General features: G+C 41.1%; 1 protein-coding gene across 1 annotated transcript; it reads left to right on the top strand.

Annotated features, from left to right (window-relative positions):
• Positions 1-16,483, top strand: ACADL (acyl-CoA dehydrogenase long chain). The gene is made up of 11 exons (XM_035332029.1): positions 1-149; positions 2,097-2,258; positions 4,563-4,700; positions 5,115-5,279; positions 6,224-6,290; positions 7,367-7,531; positions 8,093-8,194; positions 9,437-9,550; positions 11,507-11,634; positions 14,491-14,577; positions 16,269-16,483. Exons 1-11 carry the CDS (start codon positions 76-78, stop codon positions 16,360-16,362), a joined length of 1,296 nt encoding a protein of 431 aa, XP_035187920.1. The 5' UTR covers positions 1-75; the 3' UTR covers positions 16,363-16,483.
• Positions 16,484-16,650: the final 167 nt, after the last annotated feature.

Here is a 16,650-nt window from a genome sequence, read left to right as displayed (position 1 = left end):
CCCGGGGAGGCGCCCTAGTAGCGGGGATCGGCGGCCGGGGCCTGGCGCTGTCCTACTGCCACACCCCGGCGCAAAATGGCGGCGCGGCTGCTCCGCCTGCGTGGGCTCTTGCGGGCCGCCGGCCCCCGGCCCTTCTCTGCCCAGGCCAGGTAGGGGGGCGCCGGGCCGCGGTGTGGGCACGGTGCCGGGACCCCTGGGGGGGCTTTGAGGTGTGGGGAGGCGGCGTGGACGGGTGTGTGTGGGGAGGGTATCCGGGCGGCTGTGTCTGGGGCTGGAACGGGGAAGAAGGAGCTCATCAAGGGAGGCGCTGAGGGGAGGTGGGTGTCCGTTCGTTGGGCGTTATGTGGGGGGGGGCAGGTGTCTAGGCAAATATACAATGTGCGTGTTTAGTCGCAAATGTGTTGTGTATGTTCTCCTATCTATGTGGGGGTGGGTGTGTAAGTGTTCGTGGGGTTACTCACAGTATGTGCCCATGTATGTGCATGTATATGTTCATACATGTGAATGCTGTATATGCCTGTATGTATCCGGAGGGGTTATGGGCACGTGCTCCTGTTGCAGGAAGCTTTTAGGCACAAATACAGATCTCTAGCTATATAAGTGTGTATCCACGTCTGTGTATACACCTATCTATATATGTATGTCTGTGCCCTACTCATAGAGGGGCAGCCAGGATCCAGGCGAGCCCCTCGAGCATCCTGGGCCCAGCAGCTTTGGGAGTGCCCTTGCAGGGACGAGGCTGACCTTTGCTCCACTTCTGGTCACGCTCAGGGACACAGAGTCCCGGTGGTGACAGCAGGTGACAGGGAGGACGTGTCCTTGCCCTTGTGAGACAGGCTGTCCTGCTGCAGGAGAGGTTTTAGGGGGAGCAGCAGGGCCCAGGTGGCCTTGAGTGGCCTCTGAATTTTGAGCCGGGCCGCCGTGGGGTGGTGGAAGGTGGTGGAAGAGCCTTTGTCTGCGTGCCAAGCGGGCCGTGCGCCCCGAGTCAACAAACGAGTGGTCTTAATGTAGCTCGGTGTTGTCATAAGTAGCTTTAAAAATAAGCTGCAGCTTTTGGGAAAGTCGTTGTATACCTAGCGTGGGAAGCCTGTGTCTGAAAGTGCAAAATTAGCAAGCAAGTTTAATACTGCATAGTTTGGGAAAGGATGGGAAAATGTCTTTTCCATTATAATATAGCTCAGCTCTGTGGGTATAATTTCTGATGTTTTGTAGCAATAAAATAAAAGCAAGTCAATGAACCCAACACACAAAGGTGAGAAATCTCACTTCAGCCATAAAGTGGTATGTCATCCTTTACACTGTAAGCTCCTGGAAAAGTTTTAAACCTTACTTACTGATTTTATTTATGCTTTCCTCATGTGGTTTCCACTACTGAAATCTATCGCTGTTTCAGTTTTGTTTCAGTTTTCCTTTTTTTTTTTTTTTTTTTTTTTTTTAAAAAAAAAAAAAAAAGCTTATTTTTGCAGACATTTATGTCAAGAGTTCTGGGATGATTAACCTTCCTGTGCAAACTTTTAATGTACACAAAAATAATAAAAGCTAGGAGATGTTAGTATTATTTTCAAGGTTAAAACTTTGCAGAAGTTTATGATAATGCAGGGTCTAATACAGTGGTAAGAGTGTGCAAATCCATGTTGTACTTTTATTTTGGAGAGTTTAAACTTTTGCCGTTACGGATTTCAAGTTTTGGGGCTTTGGGGGCTGTGTATGGCATGAAGGATCTCAACCCACAAAAAAAAACTTTGCTTGTTCAAAGAAACTATTATTTGAAGTTGAACTGAATTGCTTTTGGGGGTTGTGTCATGGGGGGATGAGGAGGTGGTGTTTTCCAGCATCTCAGATGAGAAAATTTATCCCCTTACTTATGTATGTGTTATTATTGTTTTTAACTTGTTTGAAATAGTGAGGACAAAATGTTGTTGCTTACTGTCTCTCAAAGCCCAAGAAAGTATTTATTGTGAGTATCCTTTGGATGTAATAGCGGGCTAGACTTGTGATGTGAACTGAGTTTAGCAGGCAGATGTTTCCTTTCTTGTAAAAGGGTTACGTAAATAGGGGTGCCTGTGTTCCAACAGATGTTCACGTTTCTTTTTTAGCCCTGCGCACACTGAACAGCATGGCATAAAGCGCCAAGAACCCTCTTCGGCTAAAAGTTTAACTGATATAGGAACTCGGAGGATCTTCACGTCTGATCATGATATCTTCAGAGAGAGTGCCAGGAAATTCTTTCAGGAAGAAGTGCTGCCTTTTCATGCAGAGTAAGATACCTTTCAAACATTCTGGTTTGCCAAATAATTTGCTTTTATTCCAAATATGCTTTTTTGGATATTACTTAATATGACAAGATAAACAGGATATTTGTTTTCTTTTACCTTCTATTTTCAAATTGACTTGATTAAAACAAACCTGCCTATAAAACTCACGTGTGAATGAGTTGCACACAATCAAAATCCACTCAATACTGAGCTGGCATCATCATTTTAGGCATTTAAGCAGGACAAATGCAGTTTGTAGAGTTTCAGCCAAAGTATCCCTATTAACTCTGACACTGGTGTCTTGATGTTAAAGTTAAGGAGACAGTTACCATGTTGTCATCCAAAAAGCATTAACATTGTGTTTAGATTAGTGCAATGGATATTGCAGATACAGTCCATGCAGGATGGTAAGCTAGAGTATGCATTACCCAGAAAATTGCACAAAATATTGTGTTTTAAATTTGCATGTTTTTTGCTTCTGTGGAAGTGTGCGTGCTCTCTTCTACTCAGTAGAGGCATCATTCTTCCAATCAAGTGGAGCTGGAGTTTTTTTTTCCCCCCTTATTTTAATTGTATAATATTATAGTTGAAGGAGGTGAGGTGGGAAGGAACTGAGAACTTTTTATTTGACGAGAATGAACGGAGAACGCGTTTTTTTCAAGCATTAAGCTGCAGTACTGTGTTGAGCAATTTCACTGTAGTTGAAAAACATGCCTGTAGAAGCAGTGGGGGGGGATAACAAAGGGCTTATTCTTCAATCTTGCTGCAGGATAAATTTCCTGATGCAGTTCAGAGTGTATCTACAATCAGGATGGCACAACTGAGTGGGTGAGGTGTTGTGGCTCTGGGGCAGAAATGAACAGCAGGAGGCAAAGGAGACTGGTTATATTAGGATTGTTGCCAGGTTTTTTGTTTTTTACATTCTAACCAGGACCTCAAAGTCATGGAAAAGTGGATTTTCCACTACATAATCATATTCTGTGCACAAAAACAGGTATTTTCCTTCATTTTTTGTTAGAATGACTTGTGTTTACAAAGCTGCACCAGATACTGGATCTGCTTGAGGTTAATTATGAGCTATTTACTAGCTTGCTGACACAACTATTTCCTGGGTAGATTGGAACAAGTCAAACTTGTGTTCTTGCATCACTTCAGCGACCTCTGAACCATTTTGTTTTCACACCTTTGAAGTAAACAAGTAGGCTTCAGGTGCAGAATATCAATTGGCTGAGCCAACATGAAGAGACTGGCATGGCATCAATGAATGTGGATGGTTGTGAGGAGGAAAAGCTTTAGTGATGGGTGATGTAGAGACAGGAATAGCCTTGAAAATGAGGGGACAAAAAAAGCAAATATGGTAATTAGAGGGATTTCCAGTGCAGGAGCAGAAGCTCTGGGAATAAGCTTAAGTGTATAGGATAAGATACATTATTAACTGTGGATGAAGTGCTGTGGTATAGCTCTAACAGACACTAGTGTGTCAGAGGAGTCTCATCCAATTTATTTACCATGTTATTTCAAAAATGTGGTTTAAAAAAAAACTGTGCTGTGCCATTAATAGCCATCCAGCTTCCTCGTATGTTGGCAAACTCGGTTAAAAGGTACTGTTTTTCTGAGAACAAGTGATTCCTGTAGTTTTAAATCTGCAGACTGTCAGCAGATGAGCCTTAGCTGTCTATTTGTGGACTTGAAACTGCTGTACAGCGTTAATTTACCAAAGTACAGTGCAAAGTACACAGACTGTTTTTTTTTTTTATATATATATATAAATATATATATAAAGGTTGCTAATGTGTTGACGCTTGTTTCTTAAAAAGCAGTTCTCATTGATGGATTTGAAAACTTTCACAAACGGATGTGTTTATATGCGTTTTGTATGTGGGGAAAATAGAGTGTCTGGAAGATAAAAACATGCTTGTAATTTTCCAGATGGTTGTGGCTAAATCTCCTAAATCCTGGTCTAGTGCTCAGACCACTAGGCAGCACAGCCTTCCATAACAAGGCTTAAAGAGATGTCGGGTTATATATTGGAAACAGGAGTTCAAACATGTTACGTAGTCAGTGTCTGTGGAATGCCAGTGGCGTTTGTGGGCTTGGAGAATTGGAAACCTGTTATTAAGCCACCACTTCTTAGCTGGGAAATGTAGTTGTCTCTGCACCCCACTTGTGTATTGCTGAGACTGAAAGTCTCTCTCCTGAGCAGTGAAACCTGGCTGCAGGTGCTCTAGTGGGAAGTGGCAGCCATGACAAATGAGAGGTAGCACATGGGGAATTTAATGGATGACTCTGTTCTTGTGCTGTTTGCAGATGGGAAAAGGAAGGTCAGGTGAGCAGGGAGCTCTGGGAGAAAGCTGGACAGCAGGGCTTGCTGGGTGTTGCTATTGCTGAAAAGCATGGAGGCATTGGAGCGGATATTCTCTCTTCTGCCGTGGTCTGGGAGGAGCAGTAAGTATTGGACACCTCAGGAACAGTTTCAATCATATCACCAATAAACTGTTTTTGTTGTGAGATTTCCTCTATGGTTACAGAAAAGAGTGTTTCTCATGAGAAGGATACTTTAGACCTATATAAGTCCCTCCTGCTTTAAGTATTCCGGATCATTGTTTAAGTAATAAACATCATTGTGCTCTACTGCTAGGACTTTGTGGCCGAGAGAAGCACTTTCATTACTCTTCTAGGTTATACAACAATTGGCTGTGAACATACATTCTATAAAAAACAGCACAAATGCCACATGTTCAGGTTATGCCTGAGACTTCTGTGGGATCGAGCTTTCTTTCAGTGCTGGGGCCGTGTGGTAAAGTTGTCAAGTTCACTGTTTAAATTTCTGCCTTTTTTTTTTTTTTTCCTCTTTCCAAGGATGTATGTTAACTGTACTGGCCCAGGATTCAGCCTTCATTCAGATATAGTCATGCCTTACATTGCAAACTATGGCTCTGAAGAGCAAATTAAACGCTTTATCCCTGAAATGACTGCAGGCAAGTGTATTGGTGCCATTGCAATGACAGAACCTGGGGCTGGCAGGTAAGCTAAAAACAAAGACAGATGGTCACAATGTTATGTGCAGTCTACTGATTTCTTAGTGGAAAAAAATTCACGAGCATCCTGGTTATATGGTGATCTTAGTAACTACACAACAACCTAGTATAGGTAGGACTTCAGACTTACAGATTACAGCTTTGTCATTTCAATGTTCTTGCTTAGAAAGCATTTCCTTATTGTATTGCCATCGGCAAAAAAGCTTTGCATTTGCTTTTATAATATGAATTTATAGTTAATAATCTGCTTGTCACGTGAATGTGATTTTAACATGAAATGTAATAAGGAGAAAATTACATACATCAGCAAAGAAGGTTTGACTTCTTCAGTATTAAGATTTGTTGTGAAACAGAGTGTTGTATTGTTTTTTTCCCCTCTGAATACTTTCAAAACAGAAGTGTCCCTCCTGTACTGTCGTTACTGAAGGACAGACAGCACATGTTTTGGGTAGACACAACTGATCTGGCCAGTTTCCAAAACAGAGGAACAGGTGAAGAGCAAAACCTTTTGGTGTCACACTTCTCCAATTGGTAGACACTGCCAGTGTTTTTTTTGGAGAGCCTCCTCATTCGGAATGAGCCTGCTTGGAAGATGTGGTTGTGTCTGGCATTTGTCTTCTGAAGCATATCAGCATAAGGGGAGGCTGACCCACTACTGATAACATCAGTGTCAGTTCTTGATTATTACCACCTCCCAAAAGCCAGCACATTAATATAGGACCTCATGCTCTTGTACAAAGGCATAGATTTACATCCCTTTCTTCAGTAGGCTTTTGGTTTCTGTTACACTCTAAACCATTTCACCATGTTCCATTATCTATGATTGCATGTAGGGATGGTATGATGTCTACTTTATATTGGATAGAATTTAAGATACAAATTGCAACTTCTGGAACGGTTTCTTGAAGGACCTTTTGAATTTCGTTTTAGTGATCTGCAAGGAGTACGAACATATGCAAAAAAAGATGGAAGTGACTGGATTCTTAACGGGAGTAAGGTAAGTGAGCAGACACGCCACTTGTAGCCTTTGGTAGCTGAATGCACTCAGTGAGGGATGTACACTGGAATCAGTGTTTCCTCCTAGTACTTCTACTTTTTTTTCCAGTTGCCTTTTTTTTTTTTTAATAAGACTTATCATACTTTTGCTATTGGCAATTTATAGAACCAATTTATGGAAGGGTTTGAGCAAGTAGTTTTGTAGCTTTAAAATAATCATATCTAAAGGCTTTCTTCTTCCTTGAACTGGAAGAAGTCCTGCATAGTATAAGCAGAACCAGGGTTATTTCTCAGTGCTGAGGTTGAACAACAAAATATATATGCTGACAATGTGAAATCTTCTGTGGCCTGAGTGGCTTGTTAAAATGCAAGTTGTGGAATCTTTACTCAGAAACCTGATGCTCATATTAGACAAAACCACTGCATTAGATTCCAAGTGTATGCTGTCAAGCTGTTACAAAGCTGGCAGCATTAACCTCATCTTTTGTTCCCATAATAAGAAAGCAAGAGGGCAGAAGTAAAGTGTTGAAATAGAAGTGTGGGTTCAACAGGTGTGTGGTAGGGTTGTTTTTGTGTCTCTCTTTTTTTTAAAGCTTCATCTTTCTGTCCCCTTATTTTGTAACCCTGTTGGAATTATAGTACTGACTGAGACTTAAGGCCTTAACAGAATTTCAGGTGGTGAGAATGCATGCAAGCAATTTTTTACAGTAGGTGTTTGAAAGAATACTTCCTTGTTCTGTGTAGTTGAAGTCAAGACTGTGCTCCTTTTGGTAGAGTTAGGATGAGTCATTATGGCAGGCGGATGAATAATTCTGCAGAACTGTAGTAAGCAGTTGTTAGTAGAAACCATCAATAGTTTTTGTATTTTATACCTTGCTAACTCATCTTTCTTAAAAGAGAACCTCTCTTTTAATTTGATGTCTACAGTTGATAGCACTATCTGTCTTTATCGTGGGACAAAAGAAACAGATTTGGGTTCTTTAACTTCACAATTTCGATCCAAACCATACCTCTCAAACCAATTTCTCCCTTTGACAGACATTGTTCTAAAGCAAGTTTTTTTTTTTCCTTATACAGGTATTCATCACCAATGGTTGGATGAGTGATGTAGTGATCGTAGTTGCAGTTACAAACCGAGAAGCCCGATCTCCTGCTCATGGAATCAGCCTTTTTCTGGTAGAAAATGGAACAAAAGGTTTCATCAAAGGACGCAAGCTGAACAAGATTGGCTTGAAAGCTCAAGTAAGTTAATACAACCTCTAACCCATAGTAAACTTGGAGGAATTCTAAAACCGGTTAATTCCTGGCACTAGCTAAATAAATATAGAATGGGACTGTGGTGTTACCTTAACTCTTAGGCTTTAGAGCACAAAAAATATATGTCTGAAGTATGTGCTGAGTTGGCATATGGATGTCTGAAGCACATGATGTGCAAGGAGAGGTTACAAAGCTGGATTTCTTCATTCTGAAGAAGCTTGGAAGGGATGGAATCATGTTGCTGTCTTCAGCTTTGTAAGCAGTGTCTGTAGAGTTTGAGGAGAACAGTGATAGGGTAGCAAGGCACACAGGTTGCGCTGAGAATTTCTACTTTGGTGCTTCAGGAAGTGTAACTGGACAAAGCCCTCAGCTGTCTGCATTGCTGAAGCTGCTTCGAGTAGGATATGGGTGACCTCAGGAGGACCCTTCCAACCTAAATTTTTCTATGACTTAATGCAATAGCATGGAAAAATGGGGCGCAAAAACAAGTGGAATGAAGAGATGAGAATGTCAGACTAAAAACCCTTGCACTTAAAATCCTCTTAGGACACAGCAGAGCTGTTTTTTGAAGATGTGCGGTTGCCAGCGAGTGCCTTGCTTGGAAAAGAAAACAAGGGCTTCTATTATTTGATGGCAGAGCTCCCTCAGGTAAGAGGAATGAAAGTGTTTGTTGTCTTTAGGAAGAATACAGAAACCCAACTTTTGTCATTGCAAGAATCTGCCTTAGTCTTGGAGATGATTGATCTTGGAGAGCCACATCTGTCTCAGAATTGGGATGTCTGTAAGCAGCGTCCTGTTGATACTACTGCTTTTTACCTGAGTTACGCAGTTTCTAGTGCTAAAATGCTCAGTTCTTTGGGCATTAGTAACAGTGTTGACATCCCACCAGCTCAAAGCCAGAGCTCTGAATCCCAGTTGTTGAAGAACCTGAACGTAGGGCATTATGTTAAAGAACATGTCAGTTTTCTTGTACGCTTCTTCTATGGAACCATTTTGCTCAGTAGACTACATACAGGTTGGAGCTCTTACGCATTTGGTATTCCCAAAAGACCAAGCGTTCCTGTTTTAGCTTTTCTAATTGTAGAAGCATATTAAAGATATAAGATATTTTTTTTCTTTATCCATATAGCAAAGTAAAGAAGTTGTTACCAAAATGTCTTGCTAGCGAAAATAACAGAGTTTGACTTACTGAAGCTTTGGAATTATTTGGAAGGACAAAGAGGCAATGCGATTTTTTTCAAAACACAACTGTGCTTTGTCAAAACTGACTGTTTGCCTCATCTGGTAAAGATCATGTTTATTTAATTTTATACTGTGAGTAAATACGAAACCTGATTAAAGGAAGTGTACTGCTTTAAAAAAATAGATGCACTCACAGACAGTTTCAATGGGATGCATAAGATGAATTCACCTGTGCTAGAAGGAATCGTTCTGTACTTTGTTTTTCAACATGTTATGAGAGGAAGGGAAAAACAGGCAGTGTTCTTGTAGGTTTTGTTGTCCTATTGAAATCGGTAAACACAGTGTGGTTTTTTTGCTTGTTTGTTTTTTTTAAACTGAGCCATGAAAACTAATAATTAAGCAGAAATTGTCCTGAAGCTTTCAGTCAGTAGGAGTCCTATGGTTGACATGTAGGTATTTTTCTGGGGTGATGTTCTATCAGAAAAATGACCAACAAGCCTTAGAAGTAGACTTCAAGCATCAAGACACTTGTCCCGATCATTAATTTCAGTAATGTAGTGTCTGGTTTGATCCCTAGTGTGACTTCTGCCCCTCCTTCTCAATGAACATCACTGAACATCTGTTTCCTAGTTGTGCATTTACGTGTGTTTCTGATGCACAGAAATGTAGGACTAATTCCTCTGGATTCTGTAATTTGTATTTCTAAAGGAGAGACTGTTAATTGCTGATATGGCTCTTGCCGGCTGTGAATTCATGTTTGAAGAAACAAGGAATTATGTGAAGCAAAGAAAAGCCTTTGGGAAGACAATTGCACACTTGCAGGTGAGTTTAAGCTGTAAAACTTGTAAAGCCAGATGCACAATGGAATTTGTATACATCCGTATGTGTAATGTTGAGCAAGTGAAGGTCACTGGACTGTTACCAAAGGATTGCTTGCAGAGGGTTCACTATTGGGCTGTGGCTGTTTCTTTTATGCTCAATGCTTTTAAAAACCACTAAAAGGCAACACGTGTATTTTAAGTCAATAAGGTACCCCACAGCAGTACTGCTTTTGGAAGTGAAATATGCAGTAGAAACTATGGTGACTTTTTGCCAGTGATGAAGTAAAAATATTTTATAGCTCTTAGGCTTGCATTTTACCATCAGAGGTCCTAATCACTGGGTATATTACACCTGCTTGGATTCCTGCATGTGGATTCATGGAATCCTACAGACTGCAGAAGAGCTTGGTGCATGTGCAGGTACTGCAAAACTCTGCACATAATGCATTGCAGCAACATGATCTTCGTGAGAGTGATGCTCAGGGTCCCCAAGCAGTATGATGGGACCCTGAGCAGAGTGATGCTCAGGGTCCCCCAAGCAGTAGCTGCCTGAATGCCAGCAAAGGTATTTGTATTCAGCTTTATGGGTGTAGTAACAAGACTCCTCAGCTACCAGGTAGCTGGATATTCAAGTGATAGCATTATAAAACTGTTGGATTTATTGCTGGAGTGTAGACTGCTTTTGACAGTGCTAGTTAAATTGTGTTTTGAGGCATGCTTACGCTATTTGGCTGCTGTCAGAAAGCTCATTAACATGGAAAGCAACGTTTGATGTACTTCAGAGATAATTGGAACTGGTGTTTTTTTATTTTTGATTTTGACAAAGGAAGTCAAGACAAATATTTAATTGTGAATATCAGCAGAACGGAGCTCTTTAGAAGCTGGAATGTGAGGTATCTTTCAGGAAATGATAATCTTTTCTTTTTGAACTTAGTATTCAGAAATACTGGAATTTAGTATGTGCAAGGAGCAGTTTTAACACAAATGTATTTTGAGGTTTATGTAGGTGTGGAATGCTTTCTAATTGTAGTAGTTCAGTGTGCAGAGAACTCTAAAATAATGTTTTCTAGCGTAAACCATTGCCAATCACTAGGAGGCCGAATTTGAGTCAAAAAAAATCCATTCTTGCATACCTTTTCGGTTTCCTTTTTGCACTTAAATGTGTATGGAATCAAAAATCCTTTCTAATTAGAGCTTTGACTTGCCTAATTCTTTGAGTCCTGCTATAGTATGGTATTAAAAACCGGTTATGTTAATTGTCTGGGGAAGCAAGAAGGCTTTTTCTATAAAAGTTTAAAACAGTGAGATCGGGCAAAACTTCTGTTCCCATTTGGTGCTTTGATCCAATTCCTACCAGAATTGCTCCAAGACAGTGACATACTTGCCTTACTGGATTTTAAGTATCCTTAGCAATGGATTTTACTTTTTCCATCTAGAAAGTCTTTTCTGATGTGGCAGAACTCAGTGTCAGAAAACTTTCTGATAGTTGGTTTAAAAATTCCTTTGTTTTTGCATATCTCTTGGCATGCTTAAACTCGGAAAAACTGAATGCTCAGAAAGTGCATCCAATGTATGATGAAATAAATGTTACAGCTAGAGTGAAAGTACATTCTCCCACAAGGGGGAGCAGAGAGTAACAGAGCTCCCACTACCTCTTCACTCTGCTCTCTAGGAACTTGTTTTCAGGCTTTTGGGGGGGTTTTCCTCATAATGCCATGTTTTGAGTTGATCTAGAGGATTAAAGGACAGTAATTGTCTGTAATAAGATTGGTAAAGATGTAAATATATTGAAAACAAACTACACTTAAATATAAAGAGCCCAAACTGTTTTGAAACAGTGATATTGAACAGAAAAGCTTCTAGAAAATGCTTCCCTTTTTACTTCAAATGTAGCTTAAAAACAGTACTACTTCTGCTCTTTCTTTCCTCTGCATCGTCCGTCCACTCCCAAAATAAGACTGTACAGCACAAGTTGGCAGAAATGAAAACGCAGATTTGCGTGGGACGAGCCTTTTTGGACAACTGTTTGCAGCTGCATGCAGATAAACGCCTGGACTCCTCCACAGCTTCTATGGCTAAGTACTGGTATGTGGTTAAAGTAATTTGGAAATGTTCTTTGTATAATCTTAACAGGAGTCTAATAATAAAAATGCTGAACTGCTCAGATTTGATGGAAAGATAAAATTACCGTCTGATTAATAACATTGTCAATTTCTAGTAGAGGCCATTAGCTTTAACTTAAATTAAAAGTGAGCATTTCATTGGTACTTGGGAAAAGTTACATTTTTCTATAACAAATCATTTGTTTTTTCTTTTTTCTTAATCACAAGTTAACTTGAAGCTCATATGATATAGAATACTTTTCAGTTAGCATTACTTAGCAATAGTTGTTTGGCCCAGCTACTTTTTGAAGCTATTTGGTTTTGGGAAGAAATAGTTGGCTACAGCCATTGCTGCAATTGAGACTAAACAGTTCTTTCTTTTGTTAGCCAGAACTTTTCCTCCCTCTCCCTGTATTTGATGGTGTTATCTGTTAACTTAGGCTTAACCAGAGAAATCTGGATGATAGAAGCATCCAAGATAAGGCACGTGAATTTGTAATCTGTGTAATTTTATCTTGGTTGCAAAGATAGGAGGAAAACAGCATGCCAGACATTAACAATAATATTATAGAAAATAAAGATTTACAGGTTCTAGACCTTCAAAAGTAAATGTAGAGTTAATAAGCAGAAAATGCTGTTGGAATCCAGTGAGAATACCCACTATGAAAGTAAGGATTTTGTTTGAATGCTATTCCTAGCACTGTTTACCTAGAAATAACAGGTATATAAGTAGATGCATTCAGTTCTGAGGAGGAAGAAACAGCTAGTGCCAGATGCAGACTTACTTCCTCAACAGATTTTTCCAAAGCAAGGAATTTGAAACTCCTCTATACACTCACGTGTTAGTGCCACAGTTTGTTGTGGGTTTCCCCATTCCCTAATAGAGTTCCTGTGGCTCCTTTCCATAGCACTCTTAGATGGTCTAGAAACTGCTTGAAAGTAGAATTGCTTCATTCCCTAATATTTCAGGAGACTATCTCCCATTAATTTTGCTTATTAACTTTTGCCCAGTCAATGACTTGATTTAGAGGTTGGGTGAATTTTGAAGTGTAGCTTGTGTCTCTCTCCTGATACCTGGTGAAAGGTCTGTAGACTTTGTGGTGACCAGTTGTACTATGTAGCTAAATTTGGAGATATATTTAAAGAAGGCCAGGTCCTGCACCTGGGACGGGGCAACCCTGGCTATCAGTACAGACTGGGCGATGAGATGCTGGAGAGCAGCCCCAAGAGAGGGATCTGGGGGCTGTGGTTGACAGCAAGCTGAATGTGAGCCAGCAGCATGCCCTGGCAGCCAGGAGGGCCAACCTTACCCTGGGGTGCATCAAGCACTGCATCGCTAGTCAGTCGAGGGAAGGGATTGTCCTGCTCTGCTCCGCGCTGGTGCGGGCTCACCTCCAGCACTGTGTGCAGTTCTGGGCACCACAGCACAAAAAGGACGTGAAACTGTTGGAGAATGTCCAGGGGAGGGCTATGAAGACGGTGAAGGGCCTGGAGGGGAAGACACATGAGGAGCAGCTGAGGTCACTGGGCCTGCTCTTCCTGGAGAAGGGGAGGCTGAGGGGAGACCTCATCACAGTCTACAACTTCCTCGTGAGGGGGAGTGGAGAGGTGGGTGACCTATCACCAGTGACCATAATCACCAGTGATAGGACCTGTGGGAATGGTGTCAAGCTGAGGCAGGGGAAGTTTAGGATGGACATCAGGAGGAGGTTCTTCACCGAGAGGGTGGTCACACACTGGAACAGGCTCCCAAGTGAAGTAGTCACTGCAGCAAGCCTGTCTGAATTTAAGAAGAGATTGGACTGTGCTCTTAGTCACATGGTCTGAACTTTTGGGTAGACCTGTGCGGTGCCAGGAGTTGGACTGGATGACCCTTATGGGTCCCTTCCAACTCGGGATATTCTATGGTTCTGTGGTTCTGTGGTTCTAAGGCAGTTGGCAGTAATTCACTGTTGCAGATTTAAAATTGGTATAATAAACTGTAAGAACCTAGCTGGAGAAAGGACTCCTCTTACATTCTTCCATGAAAAGCACTTGACTCCAGTTGTCACTGTCTTCTGTTATCACTCTGAAACTGTTCTTTTCTTTATTTGTTTTTTTCCCAGGTCATTTAACTTTAGCTTGAACTTCTAGTGCAGTTAAAATCCTAGGGGTTCTTATGTCTGATTTTCATTGTTTCAAGTATATAGCTTACAAGAAGCTGAGATGCAGGACATCGACTTCAAAAGGCATGCTATCCCTCACATTCTCGAGGGAAGGTTTACAAAACTGAATGCTTTAAGAAAATTATTTTAGATCATAAAATTATTGAATATTTTGCAGTGAGCAATCCTGTTTAAGATTTCAAGTATTCTTGAGAATTTGAATCTATAAAATTTTTGGGAAAATGAAGAATTCCCTAATTATGGTTAAATTTAAGAGCATCATGGTATGTTGGGGGGGGGGGAGGGGAGTAGATAGCCGGCAGTGTTCTTAAATTTTATGATGCAACTGAAGGATTTGATAAGAACGGAGAATATACCAACCTGCTTTACAAAAGAAGTCTCTTGGCCTGTGAGAAAGGTAAACAGGTTTGTTTGTCTTGAAAGCTTTCCTTCTCTGAAAGCTCTTCTGTAAGGGGAGCAGATCTTAAATGCTTTTCGATTCAATGCATACGTTTCTCATCACACAGAAAGAAAACAGCCCTCACAATTTCAAGTGTTTTAATGGCCAATGCTTTAGATCGGTTATATGAAATAAAAAGGCTGGCTGTATTTTAGTCTTGGTAGCTTACCTGTGTCTCTGGTAATGTTTCCCAGCACGCATCCTTCTAACAACCAATTTTTTTTGATCATTTAAGGTCGTCTGATCTCCAGAACAGCGTAGCTACTCAGTGTGTGCAACTGCACGGAGGCTGGGGGTACATGTGGGAGTATCCAATTGCAAAGTAAGTGTAAGATTGCAGACTTGAATGATGAAGGATTACTAGCAAAGTAAAATGAGGCACTTTTACATCTACTTGTCAGTTGTTTTGTGTTAGTAGTGATTTACTGTTCCTTTTCTCATCATGTTTATTGAAAGGCAATCCTCTGTACAGATGTCTGCAGGAAAGCTTTGTTTTGATCCTCCAAATAATTCATAACCTGTTGAGCAATTGCCTGTTTTTCACAAAACAGAAGTTCCCCTTGTAGGAGTAATAGGGGGGGAAAAAAGTATTTAAAAAAGAAAATGAGCTAGTGTACATAATTCAGCTGGAATTAAATATATGTGCATGAAGGAAAGAAAGTGTTGGTCAGCCTAAAGCTTGCCTAATACAGTAAAACAACAAGTTGCCTAATCAAGAGCATGAGTGGTTATGTTCAGCTTTTTGTGCCTTTTTAAATGATAAAGCTGAGGGACTTACATGTAGAGAGAGATTTGTCATTCCCAAATTTCTTGCTTGCTTTAGGTATTTTGGAACAGTTACAGAGTTTTTACTATGTCCTTATATTATCTAGGAAGACTTTTTTTATTTATTTTTCTGTATATTCCATTGCCACAATAACATACGTACAGTTTTTTTTTTTTCTTAAAAAAAAAAAGGTTAACTGGAAGTTAAAAGAAAAACAGAATGGTTAACCCCAGTTATTATAAGCAGATATCTAGAGTTCATTTTTTAAACTGAGCAGGTTTAGATTCATTATTCTAAATATACTTAGAGTATGAAAAGTTACTTTAAAATAACTGTTTAACCTGTGTTTTTAATGCTCTCGCACTTTTTTTTGAGTGTTCTGCATGCTATCTCATTAAATAGGGAGGTCAGCAAGCCCTGCTCAGGGTGTCTTTGAAGTGCTGCTTATCTGTGTGTGCAGCGGCTGTCTGTATGGGGATGGTGATTCCTGTGTTCAGCAACTGAGCTACAGGGATCAGGGATCTACAGGGATTCAGTGGGCTGCACTCTCCGGATAATGACGCAGAATTAGGATGGAAAAGCACACTGTCACCCCATGTGCTATCACCAGCCATGCATGTCCTGGGGCCAGTTCCAGCACAGAGATGGAAATGCTTTGGCTGTGTGCAGCTTTTCAGCTGCTGGCCCACATGGAGCTGGAGCTGGTACCAGCAGAAAGCTGTAGCCAGGCTGATGGGAAGAAAATTGGCACTTTTCCTCCCAAGGTGTTTAAGGCCCACCTGAAAGAAAGAACTGACAGTGCTGGTAGCAGTCCTGTTGACAGGATCAGACAGGCCAGGGCATTAGAGCAAATTACCATGATAACTATCGGGTTAGCTCTGCAGGAGTTGTTTTTTCACAACAAGGAGGCACCTGGCTCTGAGTTTATGCAGGCGTGCTGTTGTTGAACAGGATGTGTGCGGGGGTGAGTGGGGTTTTGGTGGCCAGAGCTGAGTTAATGCACAGGGGATGTGAGGGAAAGAGGGAACAAGAAGTGAGGGGCGGGGGGGAAGAAGTGGTAGGAGTCTGGTTTTGTAGAGCTTTTAAAATACCTTGATGTGTGTGAATCTCTTTAAAAAGGGGAAGAATACTGTACTTTGAAAAGTGGGATCTTCAAAGATAAGACTTGGTACTTTTCTATTTGTATTGTATATACAGTATGAGAAATGTTTCTTTAACTCTTTTTTTTCCTTTTTCCCTGTCCTCAGAGCTTTTGTGGACGCCCGTGTTCAACCAATCTACGGTGGCACCAATGAAATAATGAAAGAGCTTATTGCTAGAGACATTGTCAGTGACAAGTAGGGCAGCCGCTTGCTCCTCTGAGACCCTTCCCCACCCCTTGTATAGTAATATATGGCATAAAATCAGACACCAGAATGTAACTAAAAGAGATCTATGTAGCACACCGAGCTCCTTCAAGGAGGCAGAAACCTAGGAAAGTGAGTGGTAGCAGCAGGGAGGTGGAGGAGGTGCAGGAGCTGAGTTTACAGGAGCGATGTCGGGGCAGGGCTGCTGGGCAGGACTTGGCTCCGCGTGCCCCGCGCTGCTCAGGACAAGAAGCCCCGCGTTCGATGGAAGCTGCCCGCTGGC

This window comes from Oxyura jamaicensis, chromosome 7 (genome assembly GCF_011077185.1).
Source record: "Oxyura jamaicensis isolate SHBP4307 breed ruddy duck chromosome 7, BPBGC_Ojam_1.0, whole genome shotgun sequence".
Taxonomy (NCBI): domain Eukaryota; kingdom Metazoa; phylum Chordata; class Aves; order Anseriformes; family Anatidae; genus Oxyura; species Oxyura jamaicensis.
Note: the sequence above shows the minus strand (reverse complement) of the source record. Positions and strands in the feature narration are given on the sequence as shown.

Excerpts from the sequence above, each read along its gene's own strand:
- ACADL (XM_035332029.1), top strand. The coding sequence starts at position 76 with ATGGCGGCGCGGCTGCTCCGCCTGCGTGGGCTCTTGCGGGCCGCCGGC. Across the intron at positions 8,195-9,436 it reads TGATGGCAGAGCTCCCTCAG|GAGAGACTGTTAATTGCTGA; the intron begins GTAAGAGGAATG and ends GTATTTCTAAAG. Across the intron at positions 9,551-11,506 it reads AGACAATTGCACACTTGCAG|ACTGTACAGCACAAGTTGGC; the intron begins GTGAGTTTAAGC and ends TCCCAAAATAAG.